This window comes from Eublepharis macularius, chromosome 1 (genome assembly GCF_028583425.1).
Source record: "Eublepharis macularius isolate TG4126 chromosome 1, MPM_Emac_v1.0, whole genome shotgun sequence".
Taxonomy (NCBI): Eukaryota; Metazoa; Chordata; class Lepidosauria; order Squamata; family Eublepharidae; genus Eublepharis; species Eublepharis macularius.
Genome location: NC_072790.1, coordinates 32,914,968 through 32,931,945, shown reverse-complemented (window position 1 = coordinate 32,931,945; position 16,978 = coordinate 32,914,968). Strand labels below are relative to the sequence as shown.

The window sequence follows — 16,978 nt, the reverse complement described above, 5'->3', positions numbered from 1 at the left end:
CAGATGGAGGCAGGGTGTGCCCCCACTTGCTTTGAGGAGCTTCACCTTGGAGCCGAGTAGCTCTTGCTGGCCCTTAAAGAGTGCAGCTAACTCAGAGGCTGGCGAGGTGGTGGGCTGGAGCCTGGAGGGAGCCCAGCCAGAGGCAGGGGCACTTTGCCTGCCAGCTTGCTCTGCTGCGTGCAGTGGTCTCCCTAGTACTTTGATAGGACAGTCTTTACCTGGCCACTGCTGTGGCACAGTGGTAGAACCTCCGTTTTGCATGCAGAAGGTCGCAGGTTCAAATTCCTGTGGAGACTGGAGAGGCAGAAAGCAAACCAAATGGCACAGTCTGTGGTGAGCGAGGTCTGGTCTTGCAAACTAAAACAAGGAGAAAAAGGCGTTGTGAAGAGATCTGAGGCTGGCAGATTTGTTTCTGCTGGGTGCCTTTAAATCCCTCAAGCGTATGAATGAAGTTCGTCTTCTTTAGGCCGACAGTGTTTTGGTGGTAGGGATTTTCTCTCTTCCTGGCCCAGGCCCTGGGAGTGTGTGTGTGTATCTTTGACTTTTGCCCAAGGCACGCAGAATCCCTCAGGCCACCCTGAGCACCAGAGGTAGAAAATGGCGGGGAGGGAGTTGCTATAAACCATTGTAATTGCCAGGGCTTTTTTACAGCAGGAACGCGGTGGAATGGAGTTCCGGCACCTCTTGAAAATGGTCACATGGCCAGTGGCCCCGCCCCCTGATCTCCAGACGGAGGGGAGTTGAGATCGCCCTCCACACATTTTTGCCGAGGGAGATTTAAACTTTAAACCCTCCCCCTTGTTCCAGCTGACCCAAAGTGCGGTCCTGAGTTCCACCACCTCTTTTCCCAGAAAAAAAGCCCTGGTAATTGCCATGAAAAAGGCAGGATTGGATTAGTGATACTCAGTAGCTCAAGAAGAGCCACTTGTGGCTCTGAGCACCATTTCCATGGCACCCACCCCAAGTTCTAGGACAGCTGGCCATTTCTTTAGAAATCGAAATCATTTCATCACTACTGTGAGCCCAAGAAGAAACCATTTTTAAAACACAATTTGTCTATCAAGGTTGTTCAGATTGTAGGAGTATGCAAGCCTGGGTCACCATATGCAACTGAATGAGATGGCAGAATGGCGTGTTCTCCTGTCGGATGCTAACCTATTAAACAGAACTCCCAACAGCGGAGAAAGACATGCTCAGAGGTGCTCCAGAAATTGTCGAGAGTTATATAATATTGTTTGCATGTGTTTGGGGCAGCACACAGGCTGTGCAGTAGTCCTGTGGCCCTTTTTGCAGAGGTAGCTCTTTGTGATCCATAAAACGAGTATCACTGGATTGTACAGGGGTTTTCCTGGGCGGGGGGGAGGTGTCCGTCTCCAATCACTCCTTTCAAAAGAAATAAAACTGGGAAACTGTTTTATATTTCCTCATCCATGAAGGTGCTGTGGAGGTATACAGGAGAAGTGCCTTCCAACCTTGCGAACAACACGAGACTCGTCAAGTGGCTTCCACAGAATGATCTGCTGGGTATGTCTGATTCTGATGCAGCCCCCAACCACCCTCATGACCAGGGCTTTTTTTCAGCTGGAACGCAGTGGAATGGAGTTCCAGAACCTCTTGAAAATGGTCACATGGCTGGTGGCCCCACCCCCTGATCTCCAGACAGAGGGCAATCTAAACTCCCCTCTGTCCGGAGATTAGGGGGCGGGGCCACCAGCCATGTGACCATTTTCTCCGAGGGCAACCGAGTTCCACCACCTCTTTCCCCAGAAAAAAAGCCCTGCTCACAACCATCGTAATTCTCAACCTGGCCTCAGAAGTAGATCCGTAAATCCACAGACAAGGCAATTGGTGGCGAATATGAGAAGTCTGAGTTTTGTTTGATGCCTGGTCTTTTTCGGTTTCTCATAAGCAGCTTTGAAAATACTTCCAGGCCCCTTCCCATCCCTGTTCAACTGGCCTTAAATCAGAAATTTTTAACCAGTAAGGACATTCGCTGCTGTTTCCAGCACAAAGTCCCTCCGAATTGAGAGGTGAGGTTGATAAGAGTTCGGGTCAGGGCCTTTTGAGATGCGGCCTCTCAGAATCAGCTGCCCTCTGAAACCTGACCTTGCGCAGACAATGCAAACATTAGACTCCTTTTTAAAATGTAGCTGATGTGGGTCTCCCTGCAGGACATGAGAAGATGGCGGCTTCTGTGGGTGTGGGTGAAAGGAGGGAGCAGGGGTTGGGGCCTGCCCAAAATGTTAAGTCAAAATGGGGGTCCCCACATTGGTATGACCTCCATTCTAGACTCCCATTATGGAACAAATTTGCAGTAGCCAGTCCAGTCCACCTTCTCTCCCCACTAGCATTTGTTGCACTGAGATGGCCTTCCTAACTTCCCCCACATCACACTGATCGGCATTTTCCTAGCCTCTGAACAACATCCACAAAAGATGAGCCTCATCTCTGACGTTTTTTAATTTTGACTACATCTATAGTAATAATGCCCTAGTAGTAGCGCCCTTTCTATCATATGCATTAGACCAGATGTGCGGTGATGACCTGTCATCTATTCAACTCGGCTTAATTTCTCCATCTGTCTCTCCTATCCCAACAGCTCACCCCAAAGCCAGAGCCTTTATCACCCATGCGGGCTCTCACGGGATTTACGAGGGAATCTGCAATGCCGTCCCCATGGTGCTGATGCCGCTCTTTGGAGATCAGATGGACAATGCCGTACGGATGGAATCTCGGGGAGCAGGAGTGACCCTCAATGTGCTTGAAATGACTTCCAAGGACCTCTCCGATGCACTGAAGGCTGTTATTTACGATAAAACGTAAGTCGTGAAAGGAGTTAGGGCACCGAACTCATTTTATGGCAAAGTCCTAAATACATTTATAATTGCATACCTCCGGGGATTTTTTTCTGGGAAAAGATGTGGTAGAACTCAGTGGGTTGCCCTTGGAGAAAATGGTCACATGGCTGGTGGCCCCGCCCCCTGATCTCCAGACAGAAGGGAGTTTAGATCGCCCTCCGCGCCGCTCGCTTTAAATCAAGGAAAGAATCTAAACTCCCCTCTCTCTGGAGATCAGGGGGCGGGGCCACCAGCCATGTGACCATTTTCAAGAGGTTCCGGAACTCCGTTCCACCGTGTTCCAGCTGAAAAAAAGCCCTGCATACCTCTAAAGTCACCAGTTTACAGAGAAACAGAATTGCTCCACTAATGGGATACCTGTGATTGGTCAGTCTTCGTTTTTCTCTTTTTTCTTTTCTTCCTTTTTCTCTTTTCTTCTTTTGTCCTTCCTTCTTTCTCTATTTCTTTATTTTATCAGTGCCCCTTCCAGTGGCAAGTACTAAGAAACATATGGCTGTGGAAATAAAACCGTGCAAGGTGTCAATTAAAAGTAAAACATTCAGCATCTAATTACCCTTATGCTGCCCACTGCAGGATATTCTTATCTTCTTTTGTGCACCCTTTCTCATCAGATATTAGAGCCAAGCTACAAGTCATGACTTACACAGGTTGGACACTTGTCAGTTTACCTCAAGTTTTGATGGGAAATGTAGGCGTCCTGGTTTTACAGCTTGGCTCTCCATTACAGCTGCAAGACCAGGATGCCTACATTTCCCATCAAAACTTGAGGGAAGCTGACAAGTGTCCAACCTGTGTCAGGCATCACTTGTAGCTTGGCTCTTAGAAGCTAAGCAGGGTTGGCTTTGGTTAATCATTGGATGAGAAACTTCTAAGGAAGACCAGGGTTGTTATACAGAGACTGGCAATAGCAAACCACCTCTGTTAGTCTCTTCTCTTGAAAACCCCAGCAAGGGTCACCATAAGTTGACTATGACTTGACAGCAGTTTCCACTTCCACCACACCAGGCACTGTCAATTTACACAATGTTGATGCTCCATGTGGTCTGTTTGCCCTGTTATGTGTTACGGGGCATTCTGCAACATACATGGGCTTCATGGTAAACATGCATGAGTTTCTTAGCAGACAAGTTGATGTGTATTTTGTACACAGTAATAGATAGGCAGAATTATTCATAGCAACCCCATTAAATCAAGGAAAGAACTGTGTGTCTGGTATTTTCATTGTGTAGAGGCCTATTTCAGACAAAATGAAGGGAAGCTATTTCTCTGTAAATTGTTCGGTAGCATCCGGTTTTCTTTTCCAAACACAGCAATGCCATTAACTTACTCATCAAACATAATGTTCTATAGTTTGTTTTCAGATGCTTAAAACTGGAAGTTGATTTTGCTTCCAGAACTTGATGAGCAAAATTTTAGCCAAGATCAGCAAATGACACCTAAATACCAGTATTCCTTTTAAAACATAACTTTTAACAAGCCCGAATAAAATAAAGGACAGGCTAAAAGGGAAGTATATCTTAATAGCCATATACTAATGTACAATGTCACCAGATATGAATAAAATTCCTACTGTACTAATCTCACACTGTGTAATCTGCTTTGAGGCTTAGGGAGAAAGGCAAACTATAAATGACATTAATAATAATAATAATAATATTTAAAACCTGGAAACTATTAGTAAGCAATAAAATACTTAACAAATAAGATTCCACATCAGTTAGCTTGTCAACTGTGTGTGCGTTATGTGCCATCAAATCACCTCCGACCTATGGCAACCCTATGACTGAAAGATCTCCAAAACATCCTATCTTTAACATTTGCTCAGATTCTGCAAACTGGAGGACGGGGCTTTTTTTTATTGTCAAGCCATCCCATTTTAGGTCTACCTCTTTTCCTACTGCCTTCCACTCTTCCTGGAATTATTGACTTTTCCAGAGAATCTTGTCTTCTCATGATGTGACCAAAGTTTATAAACTATGCTGCTCAAAAAAAAATAATCTGGAAATTCAGAACACAATCCACATAATTTGTTTGATCCTAATAAAAGGTATTATGTTGATTGTATTCATCCACCTGCTCATCCTCCAACATATTGATTTCAACTACTAGTCGGTCACACAATATTTTATCTTTATCTTGTAACATTATTTGATGGAATTCATGAGGCTGGGTATCACAGCAAAATTTCATCATCATTTAGACTGCATTTCAACACTGCCCTTTTGTTCTGTACGTTAGACAAAGAGGTCAGTCCCCACACAAAAGAATAAATAGACACCAGTCTGACATTAAAAACAGCAGTAAGTAACTTCAAGTCACTATTCTCCTACAAAGGACTTCAAAGGGAGGAAGCAAAAGGTAATTGCTGAATTAACATTCACCAAGAAATGTACCACTCCCTCTCAGCCACACCTTAACAGGGACCCACCATTTCACACCCACTAAAGGTGCTAATATCTTGCATATCTCGTCCCTTACGTATATTATTCACTGCAGTGATAAACTTTAACACTTCTTAGTCTATCTGCTTATTCTGAACTTGGGATTTACATTTTGCCTGTCTAACAACAGTTGGGAATGTCTCATACCCAAGAGCGAACTGATCACTCATGAACTGCGGCTCTTTTTGAAAAAACTTCTCTTTGTAACACCTCCTCTCCTGTTCTGTGTATAAGTTGAGCCCGACGTGCCTCCTGTGCATCTGATGAAGTGAGCTCTGTCTCAGAAAAGCTCATGTTGGGAAAATTAAAAAACGTGATTTAAAACTTTAAGAAAGAAATGAGCTGTGGTGGGGTGGGGGACAGCTTCTCAACCGTGCCCTGCAGTGATCCAGTAAAACACCCAGAAGGCTTATAAATTCTAGACATTGTAGTTTTCTCATTCTTATCTGACTGCAGTGATACTAATCCTGGTTTAGTATCATAGTCAGAGATACTCTGCTTCTAAAAGGTGAAAGTCTTACAATGTTTCTGAAACGCATGCGCACAAATAATTTCAGAATTTTAATGTGTGGACCCTCCCCCCATCCTGTTAGGGGAAGTTAGTTATCTTTCTGCATATCTATCAAGCAAACAGGAAACAATCTTGTCCTTATTTAACATCCTGACTAGAAAATCAATTTTTCCTCCTTTCTAAAGTAATTGGGTAGAGATCACTTCCATACCATGGATAATTGGATTTGGGTGTATCTTAGTGCATCCAAAGATTTTATTTCTTAGAATGCCATGATAAAAAAAAATTCAGTATGTCCCTTGGAACCTTTTCACTTTCAGTGTGTATTTCTTTATTATAATGTGAATTTCTCAACATGAATGTCTCTGTTATTGATATAAAATTCTATTTCTCTAAACCGGAGAAGAAATCAACCAAATGTTCTACCCCTCCAAACCTCTAAGTCATGTTCTTTTTTCATTCTATAACCCCATGCCATTGTAATTGTCAGTTCATCTATACTGCCTGCAGTATTTTCCTGAATCATTTTCTAACAACCTAAACTATCCAGTTTTTCTGTCTTATTCATTACAATCTTACCTTTCCCCCCATTTTCGCCACTCTAAAACCCATATTTTCTCTTTTCCTATTTATTTACCATTAAGCTGTAAAACATATTTATCCTCCATTTTTCATCTCAGTAGAGCGCTGTATCCTATTGTCCTAAAGAACATCATCTGTTTTGCTAAACTCTCACCAGTTTGGTGTAGCGGTTAAGAGCACGGGACTCTAATCTGGAGAACTGGGTTTGATTCTCCACCCCTCTGCTTAAAGCCAGCTAGGTGACCTTGGGTCAGTCACAGCTCTCTCAGGGCTCTCTCAGGGCTCTCTCAGCCTCACCCACCTCACAAGGTGACTGTTGTGGGGATAATAATGACATACTTTGTAGACCGCTCTGAGTGGGCGTTAAGTTGTCCCGAAGGACGGTATATAAATCAAATGTTGTTGTTATTTATTTCACTTCCTAGAAGATTATAAATTCATTCCTGAGGGCAGGTGCAGCAGTGGCAGTTTGCTCTCAGTGTAACAGTGGTTCTTTAGCTGGTCCTCTAAGAGGATTCAGAATAGGTTGGAGAGTATCCCGAAGCGCCTGCCATAGGTTGCAAGAGTCACCAGCAACTGCACGTGCACCAATGAGGGACATCAGTGTGGCTGAGATGGACAGAGTGGAAGCAGCCAATCGCGGGGTGGCAGGGGGAAGGGGGAGGGCTCAGCTACCAGAGAAGGCAATGGGTGAGCTAATGCCCGCTGTTGGCCCCACTGAGCCGTGTGGCACTGCAGTGCGGTCTGGGAGCTCCACAGGGGATCATTCAGCTTGGCTTGCTTTAGGGCCATTTCTACTTCCCAGACCACTCTTGGCTGCCGCTACTCAGAAGAGCATAATAGAGGATCCAAGTCTCCCTTCCTTCCCCTACTTGCAGCCTTTACATTCCCACCCACTCGCAAATTCAGTGACTGCCAGAAGGTTAACGTGTTTCTCCGGCCCACCTTTTTGAAACTCACTCCCCTTTAATATGCCTGTCTTCACACTCTCCCCAATTTAAAGCACCGGCCAACCCAGACAGCTGCTCAAAAAAAAAAAAAAAGTTCTGCAAAGACTGAAAAAACATTTGGAAGCACGCAAACACCCATGGCAGTCACTGCACAACTCAGCAAGACTTTTCCTAGATAGAGGCCGCCAGAGGGAGAGAAGAGTCAACACAGGGGAGTAGACAAGGGTAGGTTGGCTGGTAGGCGGGAAGGAGAACAGGAAGCAGGAAAAGGAGTGGTTACAGGGGAAGGAAAGAAGAAATAATCGGAAATAAAGGGGATACAGATACAGAAATAATGGGAAATAAAGGGGATGTAGAAATAATGGGAAATAAAGGGGATACAGATACGAAAATAATGGGAAATAAAGGGGATGTAGAAATAATGGGAAATAAAGGGGATACAGATACAGAAATAATGGGAAATAAAGGGGATACAGAAATAATGGGAAATAAAGGGGATACAGATACGGAAATAATGGGAAATAAAGGGGATGTAGAAATAATGGGAAATAAAGGGGATACAGATACAGAAATAATGGGAAATAAAGGGGATACAGAAATAATGGGAAATAAAGGGGATACAGATACGGAAATAATGGGAAATAAAGGGGATACAGATACAGAAATAATGGGAAATAAAGGGGATGTAGAAATAATGGGAAATAAAGGGGATACAGAAAAAAATGAGATGACCTCCATCAGTTCTTGCGGGTATCCCCCTTGAACAGGTATAATCCCATTTAGCATCTCTGATGAATTTTTCTTATCACATAAATTTTTCTTCTATAGATTCAAAACAGGATCTCCATTCTGTTTGAGGGCCAACATATCTCCATGCGTGTGTGTGTTTTTTTTAAACTTATCGGACAATTGGGGGATGTTTTCAGTGATGCCTATTGAAGAACCACCCTGACATTGAAGGACTGGTGAGCTCCCAGCCACGCCGTGTCCATCTGTACCCCCCATTCCTAAAGTGTTTTCAAGTAACCCGTTCTCTTTTACATTGCTTTTAGGTATAAAGAGAATATCAAGCGTCTCTCAGAACTCCACTTGGACAGACCCATCCACCCTCTTGACCTTGCAGTGCATTGGGTGGAATTTGTGATGAAACATAAGGGAGCTCCCCATTTGCGACCAGCAGCCCACGACCTCAACTGGGTCCAGTACCATTCCATTGATGTTATTGCCTTCCTCTTGGCTGTTGTCCTAATCGTTCTGTACATCTCACTGGAGTGCTGTCTCTTCTGCTTTAGGAAGTGTGGCTGGAAAAAGGGAAGACTGAACAAGAAAAGCAAATCAAAATCCCAGTAGAAGAAGGGGTTAGGAGGAGAGGAAGGGAATAAGGCACACCTGTATCAGCCTCAGAATCCCTGGAGCCAATGTGTTAAATCAGTTCGTTTAGCCATTTCAGCCAGTTCATGCTGACACACATGCATGCATGCATTTTGACCAATGAAATAATGAATATAAGTAATTTGGAACTCTGAACAATCTGTAAATTTCAAGGCAGACTCCAGAACGCTGCAGTTCATTGATATAAGAGGAAATCAGTTGTCTGTATTGCCTATTAAACATTTCATTGCCTATGTAGGAATGAGTGTCACTGATTCTCACACCAGAAATATAAAGATTGATAAAGCAAAGTGTAAATGCCCTCAAAGCTGTGTCTACCCTTGGAAATGAAATCAAGCATTGGTGGTTCTTCTAAACAAATTAATTTAGTGAATTGTGTAAAACTGATAAGATTGTTAAGGACAAGTTGCATAATGGAAACTTGTGATTTGCTGGTTACAGATATTAATGGAGTTCGAACCGGTCTCCATTTCCCCTGTCCCTTTGATATTGTTGGGATGACTTTGTATAAGGATACTACAAAATTTTTACCAAGCTGTTATTTGTTCTGTCCTAAGATCCCTGTTTTTGAATGACTATTTACTACAAGCCCTCTGTGATGTCTAGATGAAAACTGAACAACCCAAAAGCAGTATTTAAATGTTAAGTATGATTATCAAAGCTCTTCACTAAATTATCTTGTTCTCCTTGCAAATAAACCTATATGGCAGGTCATGTTACCCTCTCCCTATTACAGATGGGGACTCCACCAAGAGAATTCATGGCAGAGACAACGTTTGAACCAGGGATTTCCTCTGTCTCAGTTGCTTGGCTTCTGTGCTACACATCTGCCTTGCAGATGTTAGGGTCATGAACGCACCAATCAGGCAAGCCAGGCAGCATCTTGTCTGGGCAAAAGCACAATTATTATTCAAATAAATCATTCTTCTAACTCTTATTTGCCACGCTGTCAAAGCGAGAATGTTTTTTTTAATCTGAAAAAAATTGTGGTGTTGGCCCTGTTCAATTGCTGTATGACCCCCAAATGGAACAATGCGGTAAGCTCCAATAATTTTTGGAAGAGAGAGCCCGCGAAGAAATTGCATATGATAAAGAGTGGTTCTTGTTTCCTCAAGTGGAGGAAGATGGACCCGATCAATCGTATCTGCTGATGGGATTGTGGGCCGGAAACATCTTTTGGCTCGGTACTCCTGCAGCTTTAATGAACAAAATTAATTCAGTATCAGCATACCTGAACAATCTAAAAGAATGTATACCCATATTATGAGTATTCATATAATTAATAAAAGCATACCAAACTTGCAGAAGAGATTTTCCAGAATTTCCATTAGTCCTCGGCTGTGTTAAATCAGTGAGTTTAGCCATTTCAGCTAGGTTCTGAGACGTACCTAAACATTCTGAATTATTGGCTTTCCCTTGCAGCACTCCACTTAAGTCTTATGTCAGCAAAGGATCTACTGCCCATCTACACAAAACTACCCAACCCCCCTCCCAATGTCTACTCCCCTACAGCCAAATATGACTCCATCTTAAACCAAACAACCATGGTTTAGAATAAAAGGCAGTAAAATGCCATTCAGAACCTAGCACACTCCTTAATCAGGGTGTTTTGTGACTCCATGGAATCTCTCTACACTCAGGTCCAAATGTGCGACTGGTGGATACTTACATTCCGTTTTCATCAAGGGCATCCCGTACAATACATACCTCTTCTTCAAGTCCTCAATTAATACTCCTACTTAAAGTAACTTGAAGAACCCTGAAAATCTAGTTCTTGCTGCTATCAGAAAAAGATACAGATTGGCACTTGGGGTTCAGTTCATCTTTTCTCAAGACTATTCCTCCATCCCTGCAATAGGAAAAGGCCCAGTCTCTCTCCCCAACTGTTCTACCACCACTTTGGAGCTTTAAGACTACACTTAAGCAACAGAAATCAGGCAATGTACAAATCTCTCTTCCAATTCCCACTTCTTCCTTCCTCTCCCTCACATAGATTGACAGCATCCCTTTTTCTTCCTCTATCCTCTGGTTCTGCTTTTCTACCCCCCCCCCCTCACACAACATACGTGGGCGTGTGTGTTCCACTTGGAATAACAATAGCTGGATACATTTAGATTAAAAGAACGGCTTTCACTCGGAATTGTTTAATTGCTTGTTGACTGCTCATTCCTCAGTTTATTTGACATGCATCCCCTGAGTCATGTGATTTACCTGCTATGAAGCAGGATTAATGCTACCATAGTCCTAAACAACAGCTGCTTGGAGGTTTGAAATAATCTTTGGCGAAAACGTCGTGCTGCGACGTCCCCCCCATGGGTCACTAATGACTTGGTGCTTGCACAGGGGACTACCTTTACCTTTTACCCCCGTATTTATGTTAATATGTTTATGCTTATGAAAGACAACAATAGGACAGTAAACTCGCTTGTACCTGCTACTATCACATTAATCCATCCAGGGTGTATGAATCCAGATCCCACGTGAGTGTCGTTCAGCTGTGCTCCTACTTCTTCATTTCCTTTCCAGCTCCAACCTATTAGAGCATCATCTAACACTTACTCCACTGTGATGGTAAATAAAGAGGTAGGCATAACAACAATAACAATTCCAGATTTTCATTCAGGTTCACTCATGGCTTTACTGTTCTCCGCCGTATTGCTGGTATTTCTTCTCTTTCGGTTACCACCCCCATGTATCATTCTCCATGTGTGAGCCTGTCTGATTAAATTCACTATAGACAGAGATTCTCTATACAACCTATAAGACTGCTCCCCCACCTAATCTATTGTTCTAGAAAATTTTGGCAGCCTTCATTGCCCATCTACAGCTTCCCCAGACAAGGAATTATTCTTATGAAGACACCCTGCCACTTCGGCAAGAAGGAAATTCTGCAGCCTTTTTGACTACCTGCCAAGGCAGTTTTTAATTTAACCTCTGAGAATTTACAGAATGCATACTTAACATTTTCTTTGCAGTGTTGTCGATTGCTACATAGTTATCAGGGGTGAAACATTATCTCACCACACTGCTTTTGTCAGGGAAAAGGGTAGTAGTTATCCATCCCTAGTATAGCGCAACCAAGAGAAATGAACTGAGCCACAGATTCGATTCTAATTGGACAATGTTTACTGCTACCGATACTGCCAATGGCTATCAGGCTGGAATAACATCATTTTGGTTGCAGTTCATTAGAAAAAAAAAGCCTCGTTCGCTTTTCCAGAGCTGCTCTTGTGCTGAGAATATTCCAACGTCCTTAAAAAAAATACTTGATACAATTTCTTTGTCCAGGCATTCCTACCCTCTTGTCAACATTTTGTTTCCTGGCAAGAACGGATAAACATCAGTCGCAGACGAGCTGCTATTACTGAAGCACAAAGACTCTGCTTATCGGGTCTTAAAAAGAACACAAAGGGGAGGGAGAATCAGAGCTATCTAGATACAGAGATTAACAAAACCATTCCAAATGGGTTCCAGCAGCACTAGTTGCAAAAACATAATGCGTGCAGGAAATTCAGTCTCAGATATCAACACAGAAAAGGTATTCTGGTTTCTCTAGATTTCATCTAAATGTGTGCTTATTTGCAAATGTCAGCTTTGATGCAATCCACAGATACGATTTCTTTATTTTTATTTATTTACGTTTATAGTCAGGGCATTTTTTCTGGGAAAAGAGGTGGTGGAACTCAGTAGGTTGCCCTCGGAGAAAATGGTCACATGGGCTGGTGGCCCCGCCCCCTGATCTCCAGACAGAGATCTGGAGATCAGGGGGCGGGGCCACCAGCCCATGTGACCATTTTCAAGAGGTTCCAGAACTCCGTTCCGCCGCGTTCCAGCTGAAAAAAAGCCCTGTTTATAGTCAGCCTTTGTCACTGTGACTCAAAGCAGATTACATAATGTAAATCAGCACAATCAATATATCTAAAAAACAAAGTAAGAGGACTAGAAAGTTGAAAGTGAGTTGTCATCTGAACAAAATATAAATATTAAAATGTGATACATTCAGAACATGGTATTACATCCGTAGAAAACCCACAGTGCATTTCCCAGGGCCAGTGTGATGTGATGTAGCCGTGTTTCCTTGTTGTAAGGTTCTTTGGTATAAAGTATTTATCAGAAGGCTCCCTGCAGCCGGGCAAGCAATTTCCAAGTGTTAAGCCTGACTGAAATCTTCAAAGCTGTGAAGGCAAAAGTGTAGCTTTAAGCAAACATTCCTTTCCACCGAATTCAGCCAGTTTCACATGATGCAAACTGGAGGGTTCGTCCAAGTAAATGAACACTGTTGTTTTTATTAACAAGCAGGAAGCATATTTTTTGCTTAAAACTGTTACTTGCTTTTTTCATGCCTGACCTTTCTCTCAGGGACATCAGTGGGCTTGGTCAGGGTATTGGCAAGTGAGCCCGAGAATGTTTTTAAAGGTCCTTTCCTCTCGATATAGGTCAATTGCTGCCTTCTGAGGAGGCGGGTGTGGTAGAAAAATTATCTTTTAAATTCAATTTAAGAAAGTCAAGAAGGACATGCTGATGATAAATATTAAAGAGTATTATTAACACATCTGAAAGCCATTCCAGAATATCTAAACAATACTCCCAATATTTAACAGCTCGGCCAGGTGGCTCTGTGGAAGTCCTGAGAAGGCAATGTGATGGATGAGGGCCAATAAACTGAAGCTCAATCCAGACAAGACTGAACTGCTTTTGGCCAATGGAGAAGCTGCTCCAAATGCTGTGGCCCGGCTAGTGTCAGGGGTTGGTTACGGGGATCGCATCCCTCCTGCGCTGAAAGAGTGCTGAAAGAGTGTTCAAAGTGCTGGCTCATATCTTTAAGGCCCTAAATGGTTTAGGGCCAGGTTATCTGAAGGACCTCCTCCCATACTATCCAGAGCATATTAAGATCTTCCTCTCAAGCCTTGTTCTCTGTGCTCCTGCCTTCAGAAGTAAGGTGGGTGGCAACTAGAGACAGAGCTTTTTCAGTGGTGGCACCTCACCTTTGGAACACCCTCCCCCTTGAGGCCTTCCGGGTGCCGACTTTACTTTCTTTCATATACCAGGCCAAAACATATCTTTTTACTCAGGCTTTTAATTAGGGATTTTATCTTATCAACTGTTAATTATTAATTAGGAAATGGTCCAAAAAAGATGCATTGGTAAAGAGATAGGAACTGTAGCCTATACTACTGCGACCTGTGTGTTGCGGTAAGTATATGCCTACTTTCTTCATTGTTTAATGTGTCATGTTAAATTGCTTATGCTTTGCTTAGCATTGTTATCAACTCTGTATTGTATTTCTGCTAGTCTGCAAATCTCTGTGTTGGCATACCCTATTGTGTCCCTTCAGATATACCCAAGCTGACCTTAAACAACAATTTTTGGGTGGTATTTTCAGCTCCGGTATATCTAAATTCACACCCCTAGTCACATTATCCATACGAGGGTATAATATCCAGGGCAAGCAACCCACTGCTGCTGATCCATCCCAGAAAATCCATGTGATTTCCTCGGAGGAGAGATTTATAGATTTTTAGCTCACGCCCATCTGTTTTCTGGTTGGGCTCATTTTACTGTTGAAGTTTGGCAGGGAGCCAATCAGGGCCGTTTTCACACACCCAAAAGCATCCGGAAGATCGTGCAAAACTCACGGCATGAAGCATCTTCCTGGTGCGATTTCTGGGCACAATCCTGTTTAATGGCGCGATTTCTGACATCATTACGCCATTAAAGGGGATCGTGCCTTGAGTTTCTGGATGCTTATGGGTGCGTGCGAAAACAGCGAGGGGCTAGATTCCGGCCCAGGATGGCATCTTCCTGCTGGAAGAAAGTATGGATCTCCATTGAGGACACGATCCTTTGCCTAAGTGTCTAAACACCAAAGAGGCTGTGAGAGAACCTAGGAAGGTCACTCTGTCAAGAGACGGGCATTGGGGTTCAGGAAATTCAGCCAAAACTAATACAAATTATAACAAAACCATGTTTTTTTTATGCCCAGATTGGTAATATTCAAACACAAAACTGTCATCATTGCCCCAAGAACAGTGTTAACTTCCATAACACCTTTAACAGAATTTGCTAAACAAATCCAATCAACAAATGCATTTTTAATTATTACTAACAGCACCTGTCTGGAATATATTTCCAGTTCCACAGCAAAAGCAGTGGCATGTTGATGGCCTTTGAAGCAAGCAAAACTAACATATAGAGGAACCCCCAAGAAAAACGGATAGGCTTAAAAATAAGGGTTTTTTGGCTGAACTGTCAACATTGTCCCATTTTCCCCATATTTCAGGTTTCTTAAATGCAATGTTTTTGCTGCTGTTGATTTACATACACATATGCAAAAACACACACCCACACACAATCTTTTTAAAAACTCCTTTTAAGTTGTTAGAAATGAACAAATAAGGAAAAAGAACCAAGCACCAACACGTAACCCAAGGTATTGTCCGGGAAGTGGAAAGAAGAAATGCAGACCCGGGGTGGCATTGTAGGAGGATAGGCGTGGCCTCGACAAACCCCCTATGACAGGTTTCCTTCCAAATTTTACTCACAGCCAAAGAGTAACCAAGTGGAAAACCACAGACACTGTTGTTCTGTCGCTTAGCAACCGTCTCCTAGAGATCCAGCAAGGATACTGGATGTCGTCATGAAATTGCAGGAAATGCAATTCTCAGACAAGGAAGTATGTTGCTCTTGCTGGCTATTGTCCAAGTAAGATAGTCTTATTCCAGATTCCTGAATATAATAGCAGCCGTTCAGCTGGTTCTCTAACAGGAGCTGCCAATATGGACAATTAAGAAGGGAGAGGAAGGCCTACCTGTGCGGAAACTGTCAGGATGTAGCTGCGGAGATGCACGGAGGATACATTTGTTTGAAAACACCATTTTGTTTTTGTCTCATTCATGTCATCCCAATTGCTTCTAATTGGAAATACATTCTTCTGTTGTTCAACATCTTTATACATGACTCGGATGAAGGAATAGAGAAGATGCTCATCATATTTCCAGATGGTACTAAATTGGGACGGGTTGCAAACACAGTAGAAGACACAATAAAGATTCAAGGAGATCTTGAAAGGATGGAAAACTGGGTAAAAACTAACAAAATGAATTTCAACGGAGAGAAATGTAAGGTTCTGCATCTAGGTAGGAAAAATCAAAGGCATATTTACAGGATGGGTGAGACTTGTCTTGGTAACAGCACATGTGAAAAGGATCTAGGGGTCTTAGTAGATCATACACTGAACATGAGTCAGCAGTGTGATGCTGTAGCTAAAAAGGCAAATGCGATTTTAGGCTGCATCCACTGAAGTATAGTGTCCAGATCATGCAAAGAGATGGCATCATTTTTTCTCTGCTCTGGTTAGACCTCACTTGTTCAGTTTGGGGCACCACAGTTTAAAAAGCATGTTGACAAACTGGGACATGTCCAAAGGAGGGCAACAAATGTGGTAGTGGGTCTGGAGACTAAATTTTATGAAGAAACGTTGAAGGAGCTGGGTAAGTTTAGCTTGGAGACGAGGCAACTGAGAGGTGATATTGTAGTCCTCTTCAAGTATTTGAAGGGCTGTCACATAGAAGATGGAGCAGAGTTGTTTTCTGTTGCCCCAGTGGGTCGTACCAGAAACAACAGGTTAAAATGAAAGCAACAGAGTTTTTGGCTAAACATTAGGAAGAACTTCCTGACAGAGTGGTTCCTCAGGAGGAGGCGGGCTCTCCTTCCTTGGAAGTATTTAAGAAGAGGCTGGGATACCTGACAGCTATGATGATTCTCTGACTGAGAGCCAAGCTACAAGTGACGTCTTACACAGGTTGGACACTTGTCAGCTTCCCTCAAGTTTTGATGGGAAATGTAGGCATCCTGGTCTTGCAGCTGTAATGGAGAGCCAAGCTGTAAAACCAGGATGCCTACATTTCCCATCAAAACTTGAGGGAAGCTGACAAGTGTCCAACCTGTGTAAGGCGTCACTTGTAGCTTGGCTCTCAGCGTACACAGAACAAGAGAGGGAGTGCATGAAGAAATGAGCCAATGCCAGGCTCTCATGGTCCTTTCTTATATGCCCAGGGCAATGCTGATCACAACTTTGGGGACAGAAAAGAATTTTCCTCCAGGCCAGATTGGCTGGGGATCTTGGAGATTTTTTGCTTTCCTCGGGGCATAGGGCAGGGGTCGCTATGGAAGGTGAGGGGTGGAGAGAGCTGTGAATTTCCAGCATTGTACAGGGGCTGAACTAGATGACCCTTGGGGGTACCT

The 16,978-nt window shown here is 43.1% G+C and overlaps 1 protein-coding gene across 11 annotated transcripts in view; it reads left to right on the top strand.

Moving 5' to 3' along the window:
- Positions 1 to 10,043, top strand: part of LOC129326452 (UDP-glucuronosyltransferase 1A3-like) — a 175,969-nt gene extending 165,926 nt beyond the window's left edge. For all 11 annotated transcript variants that reach the window (XM_054974657.1, XM_054974682.1, XM_054974673.1 and 8 more), the window contains exons 3-5: positions 1,437 to 1,524; positions 2,600 to 2,819; positions 8,395 to 10,043. In XM_054974657.1, the coding sequence (XP_054830632.1) occupies positions 1,437 to 1,524; positions 2,600 to 2,819; positions 8,395 to 8,692 (606 nt within the window). In that variant the 3' untranslated portion in view covers positions 8,693 to 10,043. The remainder of the gene's footprint in view (positions 1 to 1,436; positions 1,525 to 2,599; positions 2,820 to 8,394) is intronic.
- Positions 10,044 to 16,978: the final 6,935 nt, after the last annotated feature.